The sequence below is a fragment of the Pezoporus occidentalis genome, unplaced genomic scaffold, assembly GCF_034315485.1.
Source record: "Pezoporus occidentalis ecotype Australia unplaced genomic scaffold, CSIRO_AGI_Poc_V1 ctg32, whole genome shotgun sequence".
In the NCBI taxonomy this organism is placed as follows: Eukaryota; Metazoa; Chordata; class Aves; order Psittaciformes; family Psittacidae; genus Pezoporus; species Pezoporus occidentalis.
The window spans coordinates 1,985,456-2,011,043 of NW_026915158.1; the positions used below are offsets into that span (position 1 = coordinate 1,985,456).

The 25,588-nt window shown below is 43.1% G+C and overlaps 1 protein-coding gene across 4 annotated transcripts in view; it reads left to right on the forward strand.

Moving 5' to 3' along the window:
- The window catches only part of GABRA5 (gamma-aminobutyric acid type A receptor subunit alpha5), a 58,572-nt gene that overhangs the window by 21,628 nt on the left and 11,356 nt on the right, over window positions 1-25,588 (forward strand). For all 4 annotated transcript variants that reach the window (XM_062628598.1, XM_062628600.1, XM_062628599.1 and 1 more), the window contains exon 6: window positions 9,357-9,439. In XM_062628598.1, coding sequence (XP_062484582.1) covers window positions 9,357-9,439 — 83 coding nt within the window. The remainder of the gene's footprint in view (window positions 1-9,356; window positions 9,440-25,588) is intronic.

The window sequence follows — 25,588 nt, forward strand, 5'->3', positions numbered from 1 at the left end:
AGATAAGAAGCAGTGGTGAACTGCCTCCACAGCCCACACAGAGGTGCAGATCAAGGCCCTGAGTCTGTATTTTGGCCTCTTACCCAACACAGTGATAGAGATTTGTAAGCAAGGCAATGTTTGAGTTACCAGGATTAATCAGTTCTCTCCCCCTGAGGCAGGCTGCAGATTGTCAGCCAGCCAGGAGGAAGTTTCAGGGTGACTCTTACAGCCGTCAATACCATGACTGAATGTATATCCACATCCTGACACTTCTGTGCTGTGTTAGGTCACCCACTATCACCACCATCCGCAGGGTTTGTTTGGACTGTAGCGGAGGTGCTTTAGTACCAAGAAAGTTGTTTGCATATATATATATCATAGGGAAGTGTGTAGTCTGCCTGGAGCCCGGATCAGGGATATCACCAGGGCGCTCCCCAGCCTGGTGCACCCGACAGACTACTACCCGCTGCTGGTCTTCCAGACAGGTGGGGAGGAAGCTGCTTCCCGCAGTCTGAGGGGGATGAAGAAAGACTACAGGGCCTTGGGGCGGATGGTGAAAGAGTCTGGGGCTCAAGTGATCTTCTCCGCACTCCTTCCATCTTCCACTGATGATGTGGGAAGGAATGGGAAGATTCAGTTCATGAACAATTGGCTACGAGACTGGTGCTACAGGCAGGGCTTTGGATTCTTTGATAATGGCTGGTTTTATAGGGCACCAGTCTGGACAATGTCAAGTGAGAAAGGTTTGTCTCACAGAGGCAAAAGGATGCTGGGGCACGAATTAGCAGGGCTCATTTGGAGAGCTTTAAACTAGATTCGAAGGGGGATGGGGTTGTAGCTGGGCTTGCCCCAGTGGGGCAGCGCTCCAGAATTAATGAAGACAGGGAGGCCTCCTATAATCCTAGGGTGAAATCGGTGTGCTCAGCTCGCTCCCTGGAATGTCTGTACACCAATGTGCGCAGCATGGGAAATAAGCAGGAGGAGTTGGAAACCGGTGTTAAGTCAGGAGACTATGATCTGGTGGCAATTACAGAGACGTGGTGGGACAGCTCACACGACTGGAATATAGTCATGGAGGGCTATGTCCTTTTCAGGAAAGACAGGCCAGCCAGGAGGGGTGGTGGGGTTGCTCTTTATGTGCGGGAGCAGCTACAATGCACCGAGTTCTGTCCAGGGACAGATGACGAGCGAGTTGAGAGTCTGTGGGTGAGAATTAAGGGGCAGGCTGGCAGGGGGGATACTGTTGTGAGTGTCTGCTACAGACCAGCAGATCAGGGTGAGGAAGTTGACGAGGCCTTCTACAGGCAGCTGAGAGAGGCCTCACAGTCACAGGCCGTGGTCGTCATGGGGGGATTTTAACTTCCCTGATGTTTACTGGAAGGACCACTCGGCAACCCAGCCACAGTCCAGGAGGTTCCTCCAGTGTGTGGATGATAACTTCCTCCTGCAAATGGTGGATGAGCCAACCAGGAGAGGAGCGCTGCTGGATCTCATCCTCACTAACAAGGAGGATCTGGTTGAAGCAGTAAGGGTTGAGGGCTGCCTTGGTTGCAGTGACCACGAGATGGTGAAGTTCAGGATCTTGTGTGGTAGGACTAGTAGAATACCAAGTAGAATCGCAACCCTGGACTTTAGCAGGGCAAACTTTGGCCTTTTCAAGCAATTGCTAGGGGAAATCCCATGGGCAAGGCTGCTTGAAGGTAAAGGGGCCCAAGATAGTTGGTTGATATTCAAGGACTGCTTTTTCCGTGCTCAAGATCGGAGCATCCCGACATGTAGGAAGTCAAGGAAGAGGGCCAAGAGACCTGCGTGGCTAAATAGGGAATTGCTGGGTGTGCTCAAGTGGAAGAGGAGAGTTTACAGGTCATGGAAGGAGGGGCTGGCCACTTGGGAGGAATATAAGGCTGCTGCTAGGGGATGTAGGAAGGCAGCTAGGAGGACTAAGGCTTCCTTAGAATTAAACCTGGCGAGAAGGGTCAAGGACAGCAAAAAGAGCTTTTTCAAGTACATGGCAGACAAGACTAACACCAGAGGCAATGTAGGCCCACTGATGAACGGGATGGGGGCCCTGGTGACAGAAGATGCAGAGATGGCAGAGTTACTGAATGCCTTCTTTGTCTCTGTCTACTCTGCTGCAGGCAGTCCTGAAGAGCCCTGTACCCCGGAGACCTTAGATGAAGTCAGGTCGACGGAACGGTTTGCCTTAGTCGATGAGGAATGGGTTAGAGATCAGTTGAGCAATCTGGACATCCATAAATCCATGGGTCCAGATGGGATGCACCCGCGGGTGCTGAGGGAACTGGCGGAAGTCATTGCTAGACCACTCTCCATCATCTTTACCAAGTCTTGGGAAACAGGAGAGGTGCCTGAGGACTGGAGGAAGGCAAATGTCACTCCAGTCTTCAAAAAGGGCAAGAAGGAGGACCCGGGTAACTATAGACCGGTCAGCCTCACCTCCATCCCTGGGAAAGTGATGGAACACCTTGTCCTTGGTGCCATCTTAAGGCATATCAAGGATAAGAGGGTTATGAGGGGCAGTCAACATGGCTTCACCAAGGGGAAATCATGTTTGACCAATCTCTTAGCCTTTTATGAGGAGATAACACGGTGGATGGATGATGGCAGAGCGGTGGATGTGGTCTACCTTGACTTCAGCAAAGCATTTGACACAGTCTCCCACAGCATCCTCACGGCTAAATTGAGGAAGTGTGGTCTGGATGACCAGGTAGTGAGGTGGACTGTGAACTGGCTGAAGGAGAGAAGCCAGAGAGTTGTAGTCTATGGGGCAGAGTCTAGTTGGAGGCCTGTAACTAGTGGAGTGCCTCAAGGGTCAGTACTGGGACCAGTATTATTTAATATATTCATCAACGATTTAGATGAGGGAATTGAGTGTACTATCCGGAAGTCTGCTGATGACACTAAGCTGGGAGGAGTGGCTGACACGCCAGAAGGCTGTGCTGCCATCCAGCGAGACCTGGACAGGCTGGAGAGTTGGGCAGGGAATAACTGGATGAAATATAACAAGGGGAAGTGTAGAGTCCTGCATCTGGGCAGGAACAACCCCAGGTTCCAGTATAGGTTGGGGAACGACCTGTTAGAGAGCAGTGTAGGGGAGAGGGACCTGGGGGTCCTAGTGGACGACAGGATGACCATGAGCCAACACTGTGCCCTTGTGGCTAAGAAGGCCAATGGCATCCTGGGGTGTATTAGAAGGGCGGTGGTTAGTAGGTCGAGAGAGGTCCTCCTTCCCCTCTACTCTGCCCTGGTGAGACCTCATCTGGAATATTGTGTCCAGTTCTGGGCCCCTCAGTTCAAGAAGGTCAGGGAGCTGCTGGAGAGAGTCCAGCGCAGGGCAGCCAAGATGATTAAGGGAGTGGAGCATCTCCCTTATGAGGAAAGACTGAGGGAGCTGGGTCTCTACAGTTTGGAGAAGAGGAGACTGAGGGGTGACCTTATTAGTGTCTATAAATATATAAAGGGGGACTGTCACGAGGATGGAGCCAGGCTCTACTCAGTGGCAAACAATGATAGGACAAGGGGTAATGGGTGCAAACTGGAACACAAGAGGTTCCACTTAAACTTGAGAAGAAACTTCTTCTCAGTGAGGGTGACGGAACACTGGAACAGGCTGCCCAGGGAGGTTGTGGAGTCTCCTTCCCTGGAGACATTCAAAGCCCGCCTGGACACATTCCTGTGTAACATTATCTGGGTGTTCCTGCTCCGGCAGGGGGATTGGACTAGATGATCTTTTGAGGTCCCTTCCAATCTCTAGCATACTGTGATACTGTGATACTGTGATATATATATATATGCATGTGTGTGTATATATATGCACTCGTATAAGCACGTTACATTTACTTAAGGAACGCAGGAAGACATCAGTTCCCTGGGCTACACACTTATGCTGTAAGTATGGGGCCTGAAACAATGGGGCCTTGCTTTAAACAACAACAAAGGCCCTTGCGTTAAAACCCTTTGAAAAGAATAACAGTTTGTTTATAGAAGTGTTCCCAAGACATCACAGTAGGAGAACGTGTGAATAGTTGTGTCCCGAGTCAAGGCTAAATGAGTAATTTCACAAACCTAACAATGTGTTCACAGTTTGAAAAATCCCACAAAAACCCAAACCAGCAACTCGTCGTTATCCTCTTATCCACATGAGTGTGTGAGAGCGTATAATGGAGATGCTGCAGGCGCTCAAATTGTTCTGCCCAGGTTCTGCTGGAGCAGGTACCCAAGGAAGCTCCTCCTAGACTTGGTTTCTGACCCTTGCAGGGAGCCAGCAAGCCCCTTGGTGTGGGGTATAGCTTGGGCAAGGCTGGATCCACATAACTCTCCTTAGGCATGTTGAGATAGGTTCAAGATGAGTTTCAAGTAAAAATTTTGCCTTTTTTTAAGGGAAATGGTGATGACTGGTCTCATGCTGGGAAGGGTACTTTGGCTTTTGTGTGTCCATCCTCACTGATCCCCACAGCAGCTGCTAGTTGCCAGCACAGGTAGGGCCAAAGCACAGTATTAAAATACTCCCTTTAATCAGGGGCAAAGGCAGTGCACAGAAATAAACATCTAAGAAGATGGAGCTGGTTTGGGAATTAGGGCACACAGGCAGACTAATTTCGTATCTCTCTGACCCCAGTACCTCAGAACCAACAAAATATTCCTTGCGTCCGCTTCACCAGTAGCTCTTATTATTCAAGACTTGAGTTAACTTCTCCCAAAAGCCACTGGTGACTCTGCCTGTCTGATCCCCTCTCCTTCTAAAGCTCACTGTTTTAATTTGTTTGCGTACTAAAGCTCATAGCTGATAAGAAAAAGCAAATTCCTGCGACTGTCAGTTTGCTCCCCCGGCAGGTGACTGCCCTCACCTCCTGCCTGGCAGCTGCAGATAATGCTCTGGAAAGTGTTTTCTGCACTTGCCGTGTAGCAGAGAGATGACAGCTTTGCTCAGTCTCTCAGCTCTTTTCCCGCAAGTAGGAGCACAAGCGCCTTGTGTAGATGGAAATCATGGGAATAGCAGGGAGGCCCTTACAGCTCCCTAAAACAGGCTCTTATGGGACAGAGTGCCTTGTGCCTCTGGGGGTTCTGCTGGGGACTCCCACCTCTCCTTGAAGCATGCTTGCTGTGGATGTCTGGCTCCTAAACATCCGTATTTATTTCCTTGTCACATCCTTGACTTTAACACCTCCTTCTCCTCCTTGTTTAAAAAGCAACAGCCTCTTGAAAGCATTGTCATGTTTAATTCTCTAGTGGAAATGGTTGAAAGTGACTTTTTTGGACTGAAGAAGTCTTGCTGCTTGAACTGTTGTGCTTTCTTAGATGAGTATTCACTGATGTGTCTATATTTCGTTGAAACAGAACTTCAGTAATCTATTTTTCTTAAAGGCTTGATGAAGCTTGATGAAGCTTTGAAGACATAACTTTTTTTTCAGGTAGTTAAGGTATGCTATGGCATTTTGTTGGTTGATTAACATTTTGATATCAACATAACTATTTGGAGCTTTATGAGAGTGAAATGTTGTTGTTAATGATACAGCAGCAGCTGTAACAAGGGCTTGTTACATATTTTGCGTGAATACCATCCCCATTGAAGTCAGGCAGAATTTTACCATTAACTTAATAAAATCGGAGTTTTGTCTTCCCACTGTAGAGGACTTTTAAGAGCCACTTACAATCTTGTCAAAAACTCTGTTGAGTAAAACTAATCCCATAGGGCTTTTATTCAGAACGATGGTGAAGGTGGGAAGCTTTTAAATACTTCTGTTGGAAGGAACTGAAGTTTGAGCAGCACTTGTGGTGTGACAGAAAAATCCTGGTTTGGAGACTGTCTCTAGCTCAGATAATGTGCTGCAGTGAACACAGCAAGATCATTCTGGAGTGACCATATTAAAAGGATTAGTCAAAGGCTGTTTCACATATGCATGCCAAGGCCTCCTTTCTCTTGGTTCAATAAATGCAAACTGGGAGTAATTTTGTTATAATCAGCTGTGTAAACTGCAGTATGCAAAGGGTACCTATATTTTAACACAGTGTTAAAAGCCAAAGTGTGCAAATATCACCCCAGGCGATATTTGAAGGAGCAGACGCAGATGCCAGTTTATCTGTGACTCCTGGAGCTATGATCTGAATATATAGTTTGTACCTAGGAGCAAATCTGTATGGAACGATTCATGCTTCCAGCCCCCAGAGTGTAAGAGATGGCTGCTGTGCTGCTTGTTGTTTTTTTTTGTGTGTGCAGTAGAAAATCCAGTCTCTTTGAACCAGGAGTCAATTTAATGACTCTGTTTTTCAGGCCCTCACACAGTAATGAAAAACAGCTCCTGTTGTGCACAGAGGGCTCTGCAGAAACTCAGGGTGATGACGCTTACTTCGTGTATCATAACCCACGGTCAAGTTTTCTGTTGCGTTGCCCATTCCAAGATGTTTCACAAGCTTCGGCTAGTGCACATCTTGTAAGGGGGAGCTAGGAGAGTGTTCACTGCGCATTTTAAAATTACCTAAGAGGCTCAACTACATACTTTTAATGAATAGCATGTAATAAATAGGAATAGCTAGTTGATTTATTCAAGGTGGCCAGACTAGGAGTGGCCCTAGGACGGAGGCATGGGGAAAGAAAAGAAGCATGCCTCCATTGGGAGAACATTGATACCAAGCAAAAGGAACTATTTCATCCAAAGAATTCATGTTAATGAAAGGGCTGTATCCAAGCACATTTGCAGCTGATTAACTCCATTCTCTCTACCCCTGGCCTAGACCCAGAAGACTGCACCAGGCACCATGCTTTAAAGGGTTATTTGCCACCTTTTGCTGGATGAGGAATTCAGAGGGGCCACAGCAGCAGCCTTGGCACCATCAGGGTTTTTGTCGCTTCTGAGACAGGTAGTGGCTGCTATGTGCCCTCCATCCTTATGTGCTTCCCTTTCGTTTAAGACAGGCAAAACTAATTTCTGGAGGGACTTAATTAAATTGCACTAGGTCACAGTCTCTGTGCACCTCATTTTCACTTCCACATTTACAGTTGAGGAATCTCTACAGCCTTCATCATTACACACAAGCATTGTTTCCAGAGATGCAGGCAGCAGGGTAAAATTTATAGGACAATCAGTTGAAAGAGAAGGTCTTCTTCATAATTCTGCATTGAATCTTCCTTTACTTCCTGATTCCACAGCTGCTCTCTTGGTAAGATGGATATAGGGAACCCCTCCTTTGATGTTTGCAGGTGACAAGTGTATGTATTAAAATGTTGTCAAGCTGCAGTCTTTGAAACAACATACTTGAACTGTTGGTAGACAAAGAGACAGGCAACGGGTTGCAGCAGAAAGCTGCAGACGTTAGGTTTCTTACGGCACTTAGAGCAAGGTTTCTGAATTTATCAAGAAAATTAAATTTGCAATACTTAGTACAGAAAATATAACGATGCATTGGAGGGATGGTAGCCTTGCTTTCAAGTACCTGTTAAAGTGATTTTTATGAAAAGGATGGCAGTTCTGGGCAGGATGCTACTAGAACCAGCTTGTTAAATTCATGATGTAGCACTCGCAGTGACTGTGGTTTTGCTGGATTTGGTGCCCAAGGGCAGTCTCCACTGCAGACGACTCCTTATTTTAGAGATTTTAAAATTTCTGTTGCTAAAATAAAGTTCAAGAACAGTTTTGCCTGAGGGCAGGTATCTCAGACCTCAGTAATTTCTTTTCTGTATTGTAGACTTCCCATCGGTTATTACCAAATGACACATTATTTCTGTTCTGAACTGGAGATATTTTTCCTTTGGTTTTATATGATTTATTATCTTCACAATTTCTATTACTGTTTGCTGTCGCCTTTTTCCCTCCCTGTTTCCCAGCTCATCCTCATGATACGATTTCTAGCCAATGATGCTATTGCATTTCTCTGTGCTTATTTTGCCATTTCCAACTATTGATAAAGCTCCAGGATTTCTGTGCATTGGCAGAGAGTGGAGCTGTTTCCGCCAGTTTATTGTCCATGTAGCTGGAGTGCCCCAGCGAGGCATCATTGTGTCGTATTGAATTGGACAGGCTGAACACTGTGCCATCTGTACACAGACAGATTGTTAATGGTCCCTTTGGATAGAAGTTCTTGTAGCAACAATACTCACTTTGGTGTGCTAATACGAAGTGGTAAGTATATATAGCAGCGGAGTATAGCTACATGGCGGCTGTTGTGATAGAAGAGGGTAGTTTTGCGTTCTGGTAGTATGGCGTTGTGAATTTCTTCGCAGATTTTTGCCTCCCAGGCAGCAGTTTGGTAAGGAATCAGGCTGCCCCCCAGCAGAGCCCTGTGTCACCCCAGCACTGGGCAGTCTGTAAGGCTTTGGGTGTCTCTGGTCTTTTGCTTCTGAGGCAGAATAGCAGTATAAAATAAGAAAGCCATAAGGGTATTCATAATGTAAAATGAGATTTGCATCCTCACTATCCTGAGCAAACCATCTGTATTATGCAAATATCAAACTGGCATAATCAAAACAGATTCTTATTGTGCTATGTGCTATGCGCACCTAGAAAAGTAAGCTTTGGCTCTCTTGGTATCAAGATAACTGATACTTCACTGCTCAGAAATTCACCTCAGACTTTTCTTTGTGTTCAGCTTCATCTGTCAGTCATATGGAACATCCACGGGATATGTCTGTTTTACTGAGACTTTTGCCCTTCTGACTTCTAGATCCACTGTAGCTCAAGAATTTCCGCATAGTGGCAGGGCAGTTCGAGACGGAATTACTTCCCCAGGCAATGTGTTGGGGAAAATGACCCTGTTGTTTTTTTTCTGACAGGGTACCCAGATAATTCACAGTATGTTGAACTGGAATGGGCTGTCCCAATACCATGTGATTTCCATAGAAACTAACTGTAGTGCTATAGAAAGTAATATATATGTCATTGACTTTATATATAACTTTATATACAGTTACAAATGTTTATATACTTGTATTTATAAATATTTACTTTTATGCATTTAAACAGTTACATCTGTATATAATGGCAGTGCTTCTTAATGTCTGTAACAGTGCTATACTCAGGAGTAAAATTCCTAGTCCAGTTGCAGTATCTACAGAAAGCGGTAAGATACATGACAGAAGCTCAAGCACAGGTGTTCCTTCATGTGCTCCTGAGAAGGAATGATCTTATTGGAGCAGCTTTCATGAATAAAATCATTTCACGTGTCTCAGCATTACTAGATGAGGCCTACAGTGGTCCAGCTTGCCTATCTCACATTCAGTTTATCAGGGTGTTTATGATTTCAACAGGAGTGAGGAGCGTTCAGGAAAAGTTTGCTTGTGTCAGCATGCATGTATTGCCATGAAAGGCTTAAAGGAAAGGCACCAAAAAACAACTATGTGTTTTCTTCTTACTTCCCCACAGGTTGACCATCTCTGCTGAATGTCCCATGCAGCTTGAAGATTTCCCCATGGATGCACATGCTTGCCCATTAAAATTTGGAAGCTGTAAGTTCTCTTCTGAAATAAGAACTAGAAAAATCCATTGTTCTCTGGCTTTTCACATTGAGCCACGTCTTGTATGAATTGTTCACCCTTCTCCCTTTTTAGCATTGCTCATTAGCACCCTGAGACTGACACTTCTGCCTCTACCCTGCTGCTCGTTTTCCATAACTGTGCTTTATCTGACGCTTTTCAGCTCATGCTCGCATGCTCCATGATAAATGGTGAGCTGGTGGGTGATACGTCTCACATACACACGTCAGGTATAACAGCCACAGTTAGATGGAGTAGTAGATGCAGACAGCCAAGTTGATAACTTGGCTTTATGTTTGTAGAAAAATGGAACTTTCATTGGACAGATCAGGTTGATGTGCTCTTGTTATTTATCTGAATCAGACTGCAGTGCAATATCTATGTCACATATATTAATAGAGATCTATAATATTAAAAGAGAAAATATCTTTCCATTTGGCTTTAATAAACCCAGTCCTGTATCTTGTTACATGATACTATATACACATGTATTTGTATATATGCACACATTATTCTCAACTGTGTGCCAAATGATGATTTTTCCTCAGTTCCAAGCCTCTAATCCACCACACTGCTGCCTTGCCAGAAGCTTACTTCAAAAATAACCTGAGGGGATAAGATGGCTATATTTAAATACAAAGCTCTTAATTAAAGTACAAATGAGGCTACTACAGTAGACATTTTTTATTTTGGTAATCAAATCAGAGGTTCCAGGTGCAATCAGTGTCTCTACAGACTTTTGAAAATTAGCAGGTGAGGCATTTTGCTAGTTTCTGAAGGCACCTGTCTTAAGCATTTTTCAATGTTTTTTTTCAGTTGTATCAATTTAGAGTCACTAATCCTTGCAAGATTAAGCTTTGCCTTCATTGTTTGTATCTACCCTGGTATAATACTGGCTATGCATTGTCTTCTAGAGATCATACTAAGATGTAAAAACACTTTATAGTAACAATTATAAAATTACCAAACTTCAGATGAACTGATTTTCCTTCCCTCATCCAATCTTCATCTAAATAGCCACCAGTATTTTACAAGGTAACTGCATGTTGTGTCCATTTACTTCAACAACATTAATCGTAGCAAAGTCAATATAAGTCCGAAGAGCCACACGCCTTTACAGTCAAAACATTAAACACAAATTATCCATTTCATTCCAAACTTAAAAATGGGAAAATGTCTCACAGGAAACTGACATTATTTGTAAATAGATCTAAACAGAAGCTACTGGAAAAAATTAAGATGAAGAAGAAAAATGAGTTGTCCTTCCCAGTTTTACATATTCTTTACTGCATTGATAGATAAAGTTGAAGTCACATCTGTTGGTCTGTAGTGCAGACTTTTGAACTGGGTTGTTGGGTAATTTTATGAAATCTTGAAAAATATGCAATATGAAACTAAAGATGCATATTTAAACAAAGAGCTTGATGCAGCAGAGATCTGAAACTCAACCGTAAGGTTAAATGGATGCTTCAGTGCATTAGTAAATCAGGTGCAGGTACAAGTTCTAACTTGCCATATAGTAAGACTAAAAACCAAAACCCAAACCCAAACATGCAAGTGCAGGAGATAATATTATTAGATAAGCTACAAACTCTTAGGAGTACAGTCTTCAGCAGCATTGAAAAGAACCCAACAATCTGTCTGAATGCAATTATAATATTCTGCTTATGCCAAATGTGTAACGTATTAATCATCTTATTAGCACACAGGTGATTTTAACCCAGGAAAAAAACAGCACTGAAAAGTCTCATTTTAGGCATGTGAGGGCTGAATATGGTTTTAGTTCATACTCCTTGCCATGCTCAGTATACAGTCTTAGAGTGTATTTTATAAGCTACCACAAGTTACCTCTAAGTTCTTCCACAGTATATAGACATGGAGCCATTTGGCCTGTGCTAGTCCATGCTGGTAGCCTCAGCAATAAGTAAATATATAGGGACAAGCTATAGGCAATCTTTCAGCCTGGGGAATATCTGTATTACTGATCTGGCAGCTCATTAGTAATTTATTGGGATTTAATATGCAGAAGTTTGCACAAGTAGCAGCCAGTAAGCCAGAGTTTATTGAATTAGCCCAGATGTATTTTAGGAGAATACAGTATTTATTCCCTGTTTACAGCAGTACTAATTTATCCCCAGGCTTGTGGCAAGACAAAGCTTTTGAGGTATATTATACACAAGCACATGCCTTTTCTGCTTTGGCTTTCCTCCCTGTCTTTCCCAAAAGGGTTTCTTTTTAATGGTCTTATTTTCAGAAAAGATTTTGAAAAGCCTCAAGGAGTAGCATCAAAGTAAACGTTAAACACATCAATAGAGATGTGAGGGTGGAGATGTGTGCTAACTGATCAGAGGGTGGAAAGAGCAGGGCAGTGAAACAAATCAGCCAGTGCACAGGTGGATTGGCAGCAGAGGGGATACCAAGAAGCTATTGGTGCCACAGCAGAGGCAGGAGCAGGTCATTGTTTTACTGGCTGCATGATCATTCACCACACTTGCTATAATTCAGCAAGCAAAAGGGAAAAAGCCCTGACATTTCCTTTAGTATTAAGGAGAAGGAATGTTAATCTTGCTTACAGAAATAAAGGTAAATGTTGAATTCTTTTTTCTTGTTTGACTGGTTTCTTGCTGTACTAGAATTGAGGGAGATTTTATGGGCCCAGGCAGCATTATATGTAGCAGCAGAATATTTTATAGAAATAATTAAAAGCAAGGTTGAATATAGGAAAAGGGACATAAAGTTACATGACAACTACAGAAGCAATACTTCTTAATGTTCTACCTTACATCATGAAAGGCTATGTTGATGACAGGACAGAAGTTCAAGGTTGGCTTCTAGTGAACTGAACAGAGCAGGTTTTAGTTGTCCTCCTCTTAAGTATAATGCCCCAGTGCTCAAAGATGGAAAGATACAGGGGGTGTGCTCCAGGACGTGCATGTACGTAGGTGGTCTTCCTCCGGGTTTGCATCCCTGCTAATGATAAGGCCACCTGTAGAAATTACCCTGCAGAGATTTCACTTAGAGGTACGAGGGAAGTGGGGATGGTGCATGAGCACAGGCTGTCAGGTCTCTGCAAACAGGCTCCTCTCCCTCTGAATCAGGTGGGGTGCCTGGTGGGGATGGCCATGAAAATCCGTTTATTACCTCATGGTGGCACAAGAAGGATGCTGGTTTCTCCCATGGCCAAATTGAAAGTAAACTTTATATTGCAATTCTAATGCTGACCTATACTCTAAATAAATTTGCTGGTCAAACAGGATCTGATGAAAATTCCTGATGCCAGCCACGGTTTCATTAGCAGCATCTTAGCATAAGAAATTCCTTCTTACACCCAAGCTATTTCCAGTGTGGGGAGGAGGAATTAGGTGAGATAGCAAGGATATTAAAGCCAGGAAGCTTTAATGTTTCACCTCTTCACTGACAGGCCTTAACAGTACAGTAAAGATACCGTTTAGTACAGTTTCCAAACACCCATGTGTCAACGGGTAGGTAAGCATCATTATCTCTAGGGCAGCTGAGGCAGAGAAGTTAATTGACTTTCGTAAGGTCACACTACAAATCAATGTCAGAAAAAGGATTAGACTCAACTTCTTTGGTTGAAGAGACAGATGTCTAATCCACTAGACCGTGAAGGCCTCTGCCCAGGCAACTGACTTAAATCCTAAATCTCATTTTAGTCATGCGTTAATTATATCAGTTTTACCTAGCTCACAGGGTTGCCCTGAAGATGAATTAGATAATTGTTATTAGTGAACATTAACCAGTGCTTTGACAATGTCAAATACTGTAAGGTGGAGTCTATTTAGGGCTACTGTTTCTTGAAGGCACAGTGTTGGAGTACATGTAGTTATGAGCTCTTGTATTGTGGGATGGATAAATGCATGAAGCTGCTGCCCACTAGTCACTCGGTGGCAAAAAAAAGAAACCCAAACTACTATTTTTAGACTAAGTAGAGAGTCTAATGAATATTCTGAAAATAATGAGCTCCCCCAGCTCATGAACAGAGCAAAACAGGCCTGGTGTTTATTCCTGATGAATTTAAGGCAGCCACGAAGATGGTGAAGGTTGATCACTGTCAATGAAGAGGGAGCTTGCTGACTGTGAGAAAACAACACTAGGTACAATTTGTAGTGTCTGAAGAAAGTAGTTAACATGGTTTATGTATCTTGTCCTTTTTAACAGCTCCAACTGAGTCTTTGATAAGGGAAAGTGCTGCCTCTGCTACACCAGGAGGCATGCTCAAATTGTTTTCCTCTAAGAAGACTGGTAAAGTCAGAGTAATGAGAAGACAGTAACTTCACCAGTATCCCAGGATTTTATTGCAACACTTAACATTAAGGCTCTCACTGTTCAAAAACTAACCGTGTGCCTGCAGCCACTGAGAAATTTCTCAAACAAGAAAAAAAAAAGAAGGATTTTGAGAAGATTCTCCCGATGGGGATGTTTCTCTATAATGCTGAGAAGGCACTGAGGTGAAGGCATCTACAGGGGCATTCTTGCTTTTTGTGCCTTCTCCCCCTTAGCATCTGTGAAGTTGCAGGAGAACTGCAGGTGTGGAGGCAGAACTGCAGGTGTGGAGGTAGAACTTCAAAGCAGAGTTCTAAACAGGCTCTAATACTGGTTTAGTAAAATGTGATAAAGAATACTTGTGTGTAAAAGTCCTTTATAAGAATATAATTAATAATAAATAAAGACGAATGTAAATTTAGGAGACTTTGGAAAGGGGAAGTGGCCCTTTCGTAGGTTTTCCTGGGTTGCTCCCAAGGAGAGCTGGAACTGCAGTCTCATCTGTAGAGGCAGAGCTTTTCTGCTATTCATCTCCATCAGAATAGCCCGAAGAGGCTTCTGAGTCCATTCCTGAGAGCAGAGACAGGCAGCATGGCTTGTTTACTCCATTGGGAAGTCTTAGTGCCTTCTTTTTGAAAGGGAACATACAGAGAGCCGGGGAGGTCCTCTGAGCAGCCAAGTTCAAGACTAAGTTGTGATTTTGCAATTTAAGGCAAAAGCTGGCTAATATAGAAATCGTAGATCTGGCTTTTATACAGTGTGTAGAAACTTGAAGTCAAGGCAGCCACGCTGCTCGCTCATGTCATGTCTTCTCTTACATTTTCCTAACGTTTGTCACTGCTTCCTTAGACAGCTCCACTGCAGTGGACATTGAATGACTAAAATAAGGTGAAGCTAGGTGGATACTAAAATTCAGCATTTCTAAGACATTTTATATACTTTTCTGCTCTTTCCTTCTGCCCTGTGTTACCACCAGATGAACAAATATGTCAGTTACTTGTCTAGACATCCCTTATGGCCACTGAAAGGAAATAAGTACTTCTGTGGTGAGGCTCATTAGAACTACTTTTGATACGTGCCTAAGGATGAGATTAATCATATTTTAAAAGTTCCTGTTTTTCTGCAATACTAGCTCAGATGTCAATAGGTGTACTGTACCCTGGTCAGTGTAACTTGGAAGTCCATCTTACACACATTAAGGACTTTCTAGGAAAGGCTGGAGAAACTGTGCTAGTATCCTCGTTAAGTGTTTGCAGTAGCTGACGTTAATTAACTTTTCAGAGGCTTTGTCACATATACATGGTTACTCTTTGCACTGAGGTAATTTTAAAAATACACTAAAAGCTGCTCTCCTGTGAAACAGTGCCCAGCTCTGGGTCTGTCACTTCCTACTCCTGGTCACCCCCTGTTTAGAAGCCAATGAATTTTTCCCCCTTAGGTTCATAACAGAGGGGAAGAAGGGAGGTCAGAAAGAACAATTGCTCACACAGGACATGCCGCATGATCTGAAAAGGCTGTTCTCTTCCTCATCCATCTTGCAGCCATCACTAACCCAGGCTGCAAACTCTGCCGAGGGCTTGGCCCCTACTAGCTGCCACACGGGCAAGACCACCCTTAACGAAACCCTGTTTGGTATTGGTAAGGAGTGCTTGTGGCATCTGCAGAGAGCCCTTTGAGCAGCTGCTGCTGAAAGCTGGCATGCTGCCTGCCTGGGAAGCAGCCCCCTCATCCGGAGGTGGCCCATGGACATCAGCCTTTTTGGAGGGGAAAACCTTGACTAGTGGTGTTTTTGAGCTACAGGAAACAGAAGTTCAGGCAGGAGAAGGAGTTGATGTGGAGATACTCAGCAGTGGGGTTTTTATGTCACCTGTAGGAGGCCTAGACACGATTGTGGTGGAGAGGTGTGGAGATCCAGGTCCTTTGCTGATGGTACAAATATCAGCATGCGTTTCCCACTCTGGACATTGCAGCCTAAATTTAAAGGCTGTGCGACTGCCTGATTGCAGGAAAGCAGTGATTCAGTTTGAGTTGTCAGCAGTAGAAAACAATGTGCAGAGACTATGTGCTTAATGTGCTTAAGCTTTCAATGACCCTTGGATGCAAACCTGCAAAGAAAGTGCTGGCCCCACCATGCCCCGAAAGGCACAGTGAGGGCTTATGTTGCCAGCCATGGCTCAGGGGTTTATGCCACTGGTAAATGGGATACTATTCATAATTGGGAGAAATGGGTAAATGCTGCTTTACAAGCCAGGTTTTTAATGGCTGTTATTTTCTAAGGTGGCTGTTTCCATGTCTAAAATCATTCTTACGATGCTGGTGTGAGGTTGGTAGGTCTCTGCTGCCTGCCTTTTGCAGGTGGGGATAAAGGAGGCAAAGAGCAATTACAGTCTCTTCTGAGCAAAGATAGAGTGGTTCATTATCTTCTTTTATTGCCTCTGTCGTTATGGGTCCCTAGGTTCAATTAGAGCCTCCCAGTGCTACTGCAGTGCATTAATGACAAAATGACTTGCCTAGGGTTTTTTTTCAGGGGGGACTGAAAGCTGCAAGACACTGCTGAAACTTGGATTCCAGTTTCCTGTCTGGCAGCTCCTTCATGACACCTGTCTCTGGTGGGTCAGGGGGTTCTCCCTCTAAATTGCTGGAGCCTACCTAGGCTCCTTGCTGACCCCAAGCTGTGATTTTGCACTGCTGGAGTCCCAGCTCAGCAGGCTTCTTCAAAGAAAGCAATTGTTCCATGTCGTCCCCCATGAAGAAATGAGAGGGAAGGAGGAGTGGGAAGAAGGAAAGCCAGAAAAGCCTTCTGTTTTTCCCCTGTTCCCCATTATATCCACTGAAAGTCTCCTCATGGGCAGCCTGTGACAGTAGCTATCCATGTTGCTGAAAGCATCCCAGTGGTAAATCTGTTGGCAAAGCTGGAATTCCTCCCTCCTAAATTTATTTTTCTGCAGAGTAAATATATTCAGCTGAGCTGATCACTCTCACCCTCATTCAGACAGGGGAAAGAGGTAGATATTTTTAGGCTCAGGTTAATCTCTTCCTAAAGCAGATCAGTAAAATAGATCAGCTGATGCCTGTAGATAGAGAGATGTTTTACTTGTGCACAGGGAAGATGAGACTGTGAGCACTTTTGGGCATGGGTCTCCGTGACTGGAATGGGACAGTTCCCAAAGAAGGGACGTCATAGAATCGTATCACCGAATCATAGAATGGTTTGGGTTGGAAGGGACCTTAAAGCTTATCTAGTTCCAGTCCCCCTGCCATGGGCAGGGACACCTTCCACTAGACTGGATTGCTCAAAGTGCTGTTCAACCTGGCCTTAAACACTGCTATGGATGGGGCAGCCACAGTGTCTCTGGGCAACGTGTACCTGAGTGCTGTGGCAGACACAAGGTGAAATGGCAGTGCCTCTGGTAAGCAGCAGATCAGCTCAGAGAGGATCCTTGTATCCATCATTGAGGTTGGGAAGTTTGAACCAACAGCCTTAGGAGATTTTCTCCCTTCTCTTAAATACAGGGCTGCATTGCATCCCATGGCAGGAGTCTATAATCCAGCTTCTGAGTTTTAAATTACTGCACCTCTGGCTTAGAGAGTAAGTTCCATTGACTGCAATCTCTGAGCAGTATTAAAGTATTTGAATAATAATATTTCAGCCTGCTATCTCTTCATACCTATTGATTATACATTCACACAGTGCTTTTAATGTAGGAGTACTTCTGAGATTTGTAAATGTCTTCATTAAGGGACTGGTTTCAGAAACAAAGGTATATATTTAAATCTGCAAGTAGTCCAAATCACTCTTGTCTGGTTTCAGGTTGTACTGATTTATAAGCGAGGATGCTTTGAATGGTAAGCCCAGCAGATAGGCAACTGTGATGGCTAAGTTCCTGGTGCCACTCAAGTGGGTGGGAAGAGTGTCTGTTGGTTGCAATGAGGTTTTCATTCATGTTAGATGTGGCCAAAAATACCAATTCTCTGAAGGCATCCTTCACAGCAAGATCAAACGGAGTATTTTTTTAAATTCACTCTGCATTTCTCCAAAGAAACTCCAGTGATGATTCTGGAGAGCTGATCGCATTAGCTTTGCTGATATTAAGAGGCAGCTTACAAAATGAGTGGATCATTGCAATCAAGATTGCTTAGAGAGTAAGGTACTATGCAAAGTGAGTAATGGTGTCAGTCACACTTTGGAGGATACTTTTGTTTGCCTTGCAAAAAAGTAAATTAAATCTCTAGCATCTTCCTCATGACCATGCTGTTTCTTCTAATGAAGCAGTTAATATGACTACTGAATATTGTCAGTGCAAATTCAAAGTTCATTAAATGCTAGTACAGCACTCAAACTGGCTGAGTGATTTCAAATTGCCATATGCCTGGCCTACAAAGAGCAAGATAGGTTCAGGAAGGTGCCAGGATATTTTGAATTTTTAAAAGTCATCCCAGCACATCTTACTGCCCTGTTGCGTTAGCAGTAGATATTTAACTATCTGTAACAGAAAAAAAGAAAGCAGCAGCAGCTGGGATACCAGATTTTGACCCATTCCTTAAGAAAAGCAGATGTGTAGCTACCATTAAATGTGGTGTTAAATCAATTCTCATCTTAGTTCTAGATTGAGACAGGTACCACTAAATCTGAAAATAAAGCAATAAGTTATGTTATAAATACTGACTGCAGTGACAGGAAGAAATGGGAAAAGGTGAAAGAAGGAAGATGTCATCTGCTTCCTAACATCAGCTTTCAGATGCAAGCAGGAACTTGGGAAGATGACCTGTTGCTGCCTGGTACCTCGGTGCGCCTGGGTGTGTAACAGCTCTGCAGCAGACCCTGTTTAATCAGCCCTTTCAGTCAGCTTATGGCAGGCATTCCACAGTGATGGGTGGCACATTTTAGCTGTTGTCTATACCTGCATGTCTGCTGCTGTTTCAGGTGCTCCAGGCTGCTCCATGGGAAAACCTTTGCTGCTTTTTTTACTCCTATTCTGAGTGGAGCCTGAGGACCTGCTAGCCAAGGATGCACGGCTCAATTCAGTGTGCCATGCCTGGTTTTTAATTCAAATGCCTATACTGTCAGATTTCATATCAAGGAGTCAGTATCAGTTGCATCCCAGTGCTTGGGGAACAGATGCACCGCTCTTGATTGCTCCCCTGTGGCCACATGGGTGACCAGGATGGGGCAGGCAACAGCTGATATTGTCACTGGTGACACTGCCTGTGTAGTGGCAAATTTGCAAACCCCTTTAAGGGGCAGCAGTCAAATTGCTGTGCTGTCTCCAGTCATCCTTGAGAGACATTCTGGTTAACTCTACACAGCTGCTAGCTCAGGGCTCTTCTTAAATAGTACAGTAGCATCCTGTGAAGGTACTGTGTCTGACTGAGTTATCAGGACAACTGTTCATTAGTATTCGTGTTACATTAATCATTGGTATGACTGTGATTTAGTGTACCAGTTTGCAAATAGTCAATTTATTGTATTAAAGCAGTCAGCAGCCTTGCCTGTGCTAATCATGAATCATACCTCCAAAATCACAAAGTTGCTTTAAGGCAAAATTGTACAGTTTTGAGGTTTTTTGACTTTGCTTTATGTTTCTGAGCTCTAAGTCAGGTCACATTTAGAGTTTTACCCCATGAGCTGGAGCTTCTAAAATTAAGCAGGACCTTCCAACTGTATCTTGCTTTGAAAAGCTGAAGAAAACGGCTTTTACAAAACTATGTCTCAAAGCAAATTTCACAGGCGTTTTCGGTTCTGTCTGTCTCACCACCCCATGGTTACAGTCTGTGCTTCCATTTCATTTCCAAGCCATGGACATTTCTATCAAATTCCTATTCCCACCTTTTCCTGAGTTTACTTATAAATTGCATTATGAAACAAGGTCATTTTTATCTATCTTAGGGATGTTGGGCTTTTTTTTGTTGTTGTTTTGTTTTCTTTTGGTTTGTTTTTTTTTCTGCAATGATCAGTATATTATATTAGTGTTGCTTAGTAATGAAGTCTCTCGAGACCTGTCTGGCACATTTTTCAGAACATCCTATTCTATTCCCTGCTGAATGTGATTAAAAGATCGAATAAAATTGTGTATCAGGAAAATATCTAAAACACTGCCTATGTTACCAAATTATATTTAAATTTAGGAAAGAGAAAAGTGATTGTTTTAGTAAGACTGAACTTCCCACTGCCCATTCCATAGCCAGTGGTGTCCTATTATCTTTTGCAATCAGTTTTCATACAAGAATCGTTCCAAGTCTATGAATAATTTCCTCCTTGGATGTCCTCCATTGTCCCATCTAGATGATACTGTGCCATTCCAAAAAAAGGTTTCATTCTGACCATTTAATTTCTACTTGCCCCTGGAGCACTGTCCCATTATGAGTTGCCCAGTGCAAGAAAAATCTGGAATTTGTGGAGCGAGTGCAATGCAGGGCCACACAGATCATTTAAGGAGCATCTCTCCTATGAGGAGATACTGAGATAGCTGGGACTGTTTAGCCTGGAGAAGAGAAGGCTCAGGAGGACCTGATTTGCCTGTATAAATAACTGATGGGAGGGAATAGGGAGCCAGGCTTTGCCCAGTGATGCCCACTGACAGAACAAGAAGCAGTGGGCACAAATTAAAAGACATTAAATTCCATCTGAACACAAGAAAGCATGTTTTAACTGGGGGGGTGACTGAGCATTGGAACAGGTTGGCTGGAGAGGTTGAGAAGTCTCGATCTGTGGAGATACTCAAAACCTGTCTGGACATGGTTTTGGAAAATCTGCTTTCAGTGTCCCTGCTTGAGGAGGTGAGGAGGTGAACTTGAGGAGGACTGGATGATCTCCAGAGGTGCTTCCAGCCCCAACCATTCTGTGATTCTGTGTGATATGAATTTGTAATCCTGTGTTTACATTTTATGCACTGTGCATACAGTTTGTACACATTACACTTCTTGTCTGTGGCACAGATTTAAAATCATGCATGCTGTTTATCCATATGCTAAAAGCTCATGCCATTTTAAATGATCACTGTTAATTCTGATGATTTCAGGTCCCCAGAGTAGTTTCCATAATCCTCAAATTCTCCCAGCAGAATTTGTCACACTATGGCAAAGTCTTCATTTTAGGCTCTTAATCATTGAATATGTGAATACAGTTCTCTTAGTATCTAAGTTCCTATTTCACTTTAATAACTTCCTGTTAGAAAAAAAGATACTTCCCCATATACACAGTCCATGCATATTTATGCACCGTATCTTGTTATTTTTATATTTAAATTACATTTCTACTAGATTTCCACTAGTTCTTCCTATAGAATGATCTCATTTGTACATTGATTCATCCTTATCAACCCAATTTAATGGGAAATTTAAATTACAGAGCTCAAATCTGTCCTGAGTTGCATAGGCGAAGTTGTTGACAGATGTTTTGTAATGGGTTAACAAGTATTCATGCGTGAACTAGCCTGCAAGAAACCCATCCTGACTTGTAGAATTCAATCTAGTACTTGATGTCTTACTAGTAGTGCCACATTACTGCCTGCAGAAGGCCGGATCTCAATACTGAGTTGTCTAACAGCCTCTAAGTAAGTCAAATACATTAATGGGTAGGTAAGCTAGAATGATAGATATTTGTATATGTATTCCGATTGTAATTAGAGCTTCTAAAAAAGCCAACAATTAACACACCCCTTTCAAGATTAGCAGGGTTTGATGGGGATTAGCAATACTCCCAAGATTGGGCAGTCTGATGATGCTGTGGCATGTACTAAATATCATGATGATAAAGGCTAAGAATGTAACTGCACAATGGCAATGGAGTAGAAAACAAGCCAGAAGTTATCTTTCTGCCATATTTCTCATGAATTCAACCTCTGACTAGCATAATTCAGAAAGAAAAGTTCCAGCCATGGTTTGTGGTTAAACAGGTTGTTCAATTGTGGAATGCAACCCAAGCATGCAGGGTGGACAACCATACACACAGATCCTTCACTTATTCACAGGTTGCCTTCACTTAATTATGCAGGCACAGCTTGTATGGCTTCCTGTGAGGTCTGTGAAAGGGTTTAGGGATTGTTTTGGAGAGGGATTCTTTTTTCCTGAATTATTTTATGCCCTATCATGCAGACATGAAAACTTACTGGCAGACAACAGTGGTGATTTTTATTAATGGGTTATGGCTTAAAAAAATCAGTCCTAGAAATACATTTGGGTCCCATGGACTCTTAAGTTTAGACTCAGCCATCCACATTTGCATTTATTTGACTTAACGAGCCAAATCTTTGAGTTTATTCCAATATGGGGGAGAAAGAAAGGTGAGAAGGTAGAGTGCCTGTCTAGCCACTGCCCCATGGTGATGTCTGTGGCAGGAGATGGCTCCCTACTTGTGGGCTACTTTCTGAACATACAGGAGGATGCTGCACTGCTCACACTTCAGTTCACAATTGAAACCAGGGAAAACAAAGCACCCCTCAGTGCCAGGGGGAATGGCGGGTGTCCTCCAGGTCTTAACCAGCTGGTTCTCTCATTTGTCAGACTTTACATGAAGACAATGTATTTCCTCCCTTTGGCTGTGGTCACTCCCCTGCCCTCTGTTCATTAGCTTAAGAAAGACCATGTCATCTTTTCCTTGCCAGTCACGTAAGAGCAGGAAGAGGGTGGGAGAAGATGAAGGGAGATCTTTACTGCTTTTATATTGTGTGGTGTGTGTTGGATGTCAGAATGTAGAAAAACAGATCTGCTCATCAGTAAATAGATATGAGAAGAAATTACTTATTTCATCACTCTGGTAGGTGATAAGCCTGAAGCCATTTATCAAATGTTCACTAGAAATAAACATCTGTTGTCATTTTCTCACTTTTAATGACATTATACTTCTCTGTAATTTTAGCTGTTCATCTCAACTGCTACCTTTTTTTACTTTTTTCCTTTTTTTGAAAGAGTGACCTTAGAAGAAAAAGAATAATTTAACAAGGCTTCCCCCTTTCTCTGGCAAGCCTGCAAAATCACTGTAGAGAACATCAAGTTAATTATTTGGATTCATAAAACCAGAAGAAGACCTCTTGTTTACACTAAAAGGAACACCAATCAGTCTCACTTGGATTTTCAGTAACTTTGAATTTGGGTTTGCTTTTACAGCAACACCAGCAGCATTCACCCAGCTTGCAAACCCAAAGCTGCCACAATACTTTACTATCACCCCTTAGGAGATTCCTTGTCCCCATCCTTTGTGCCATGTACAGAAGACAAGGACCATATTCCCTTACCAGCAATAAAACTTTGTCATAACTCTAGATGAAGTTCTTAAGCCCTTCAGCCAGCATGGCTGATAGGCAACCTACCAGAAGCTTTGCTTAAGTAGAAGAGGGGTTTTACACAATTTGGTATGACAGTGAATAATGCCTCCACTCTCCAATCTCTCCACTAGCACCTGCTCTATCCCAAAAGCAAAATAACATTATTCTAGACTACTCACACACTTTCAGCTTTCAATAATACTGTGCCTAATTATACTGCATGGGTTAGCAGCAGTAGAGCTTGGGATAATTGGAGTTTGGGGTTTCTGGGAACATGTAGCTGAAGGTTTGCAGTAGAAAGACAACTGCCTGCTGCAAGTACACAGGTGTGTCTACCTGGAGTTTTCTGTAGATGACCAGAAAAGAAATGGCCAGCGATTCAGCTGCCACCCCAAGGTGCATGGGGTAGCTTTTCTCTGTCAGAGCTGTAAGGTCCTCTCAAGGGTACATATGGACGGAGGGGGTGGCTGTGTCTTTTTACATTCACATTCATGTTGTGACATTTTCTCCATTCTTCTCTTTCTCCTGAGAAAGCTTAGAAACTCAGAGCCTGGCCTATAGCGAGAAAAGGAGGCACCAAGCAAAGATTTTATATTATATCTTTTTAAACACAGACCACGTTTTCTTATGTTTGCATGGAAGATAGATGAGGATCACATCATATATGTGATCTATCAGGATAGAATGTCTCAAGACTGGGGTAAATTAATCCTATTCCTAATGCGACAGGTGACTTCTGGGGGGATAACTCACTGCAGGTTGCATTGGTTTAGGTTGGACTCCACAGGAACACATCTCTTACCCTCTTGGGCTTAAGGCCCTGGCTATAACAGTCCTGCTTCTGCACAAGAACCTCTTTTAGTGCTGCTATTCTCCCTTTTCCCATAGATACTCTACTCCTGGCCAAACAGGGCACAGCTCTCCATCTTGTAGCCTCATCCTTGCAGGCTGGAGTCCTCCTCCCAAGGAGGGACTGGCCGCAAGCTCTGTTCTTGCCTGCCTGAGTGCTCTCTCTTCTCACCAGTTGGCCTGGGATGGGCAGCATCCTTCCCTTGCCATGGTTCTGAAAGAAAGCTTGGGCATACCTTGAAAGATATGTGTGGAGTTTTGGCACCTTCTAGCCTCTGTCTGAATCACAGATATTTTTTTACAGGAGGAGGTGCTGAGCTTCTCCAGAGTAGGAGCCTCTGATCTTGTACTGGAACATGTGTTTAAATGCCCAGTAAAGGCTGCAATTCAAAGCAGAGGCACTGATTATATTCTAGGACACCTAAGGCTAGCTATGCCCCTAGGCAGAACAGTGAACCAAAGCATCTGAATACTTGTTAAGCCTTACAGACCTGTGTTCCTGTGTGGTGACAATTTCAGTGGAATTTGGTTACAGTGCTCTCACTGGGAAGCATCTAATTGGGCTGAATTATTGTGTGGTGTTGGCAGAAAGCAGGACAAACCCAGTTATCCAGGTGCCTAGGATCCTTGCAGTAACAGGAAACTGCCGAGGCAGGATACATCTGGATCATCCCAGCAAAAAAGCCCAATGTTGGGGGGGGGGAGTGTTGCATAGGAGGTAATATAGATGAAAATCAAATTCTCTGACAGTCCCAAATCTGCTAACACAAATCTGAAGTTCACTGGGGATATCAGCACATGGAACAACATATACCAGATAAGCATTTAAAAAAGAAGCAGCTTTTTAAGTGGACCCATCTCCTCCTACTTATTTTCTCCAGATCTGACTTTTTAATTATTTACAGCACGTTGTGAACTTGTAACCACCTCTGAGATGATAAAGTATCCCAGCTCTACAGGGCAGGTGAAATTCCATCACTTTTTTTTAATGCAGATATTTTGAAATGAGAAAGACATTCCTTCTTAGCCTTTTCAAGCAGATCATGAGATGTAATTACAGTAATTTTACTGTACAGCCGCAAATACAAGCACATGGGAAGCTTGTATTTGGGCAGACCTGCATGGCTGCTTAGCTAACAAGGGATGGAGGATTTGTAGATCCTCATTTACCAAACCCTGGATCAGTTCCAGCCCTGAATACAGGAACAAAAACTGACAGATACATGGCAAAAAACATAGTAGTCCATAATATTTTTTCTCAGAAGGTTATCCACTGTTCAATTACAGATGGAGTTAGGAAACTGTGTCCTGTTCTTCATCTGAATCAGCCTGAAACCATCTTTCAGTGACTGAATTTTTCTTTTTCTTTTGTCGTCAGTAGTACAAGAAATTCACCCTGATTTTAGATTTCTGTATGCGAGTATCTATACTAAGCACTTGAGTCACTCTCAGCTTTTTGTCAGTGAGCTAAATAAGTTGAGCTCCTAATGCTTAAAATTATGACTTGTTTTCTAGTCCCTGGAGATACTTGTGACCCTCTTTTGAACTCTCTCCCCTTCTGTGTTCTGGTTATTTCCCGATTATCTTTTCTCAGGTGTCAACAGCAATGTACAAATAGCCATAAACAGTCAGACCAAAGATATATGTAGCCTATTGTCCTGCCTTTGGCAGCACTTCCCACAGATGCCACTGGAAGATTAACTACACTGAAAATAAGGTGCTGTTT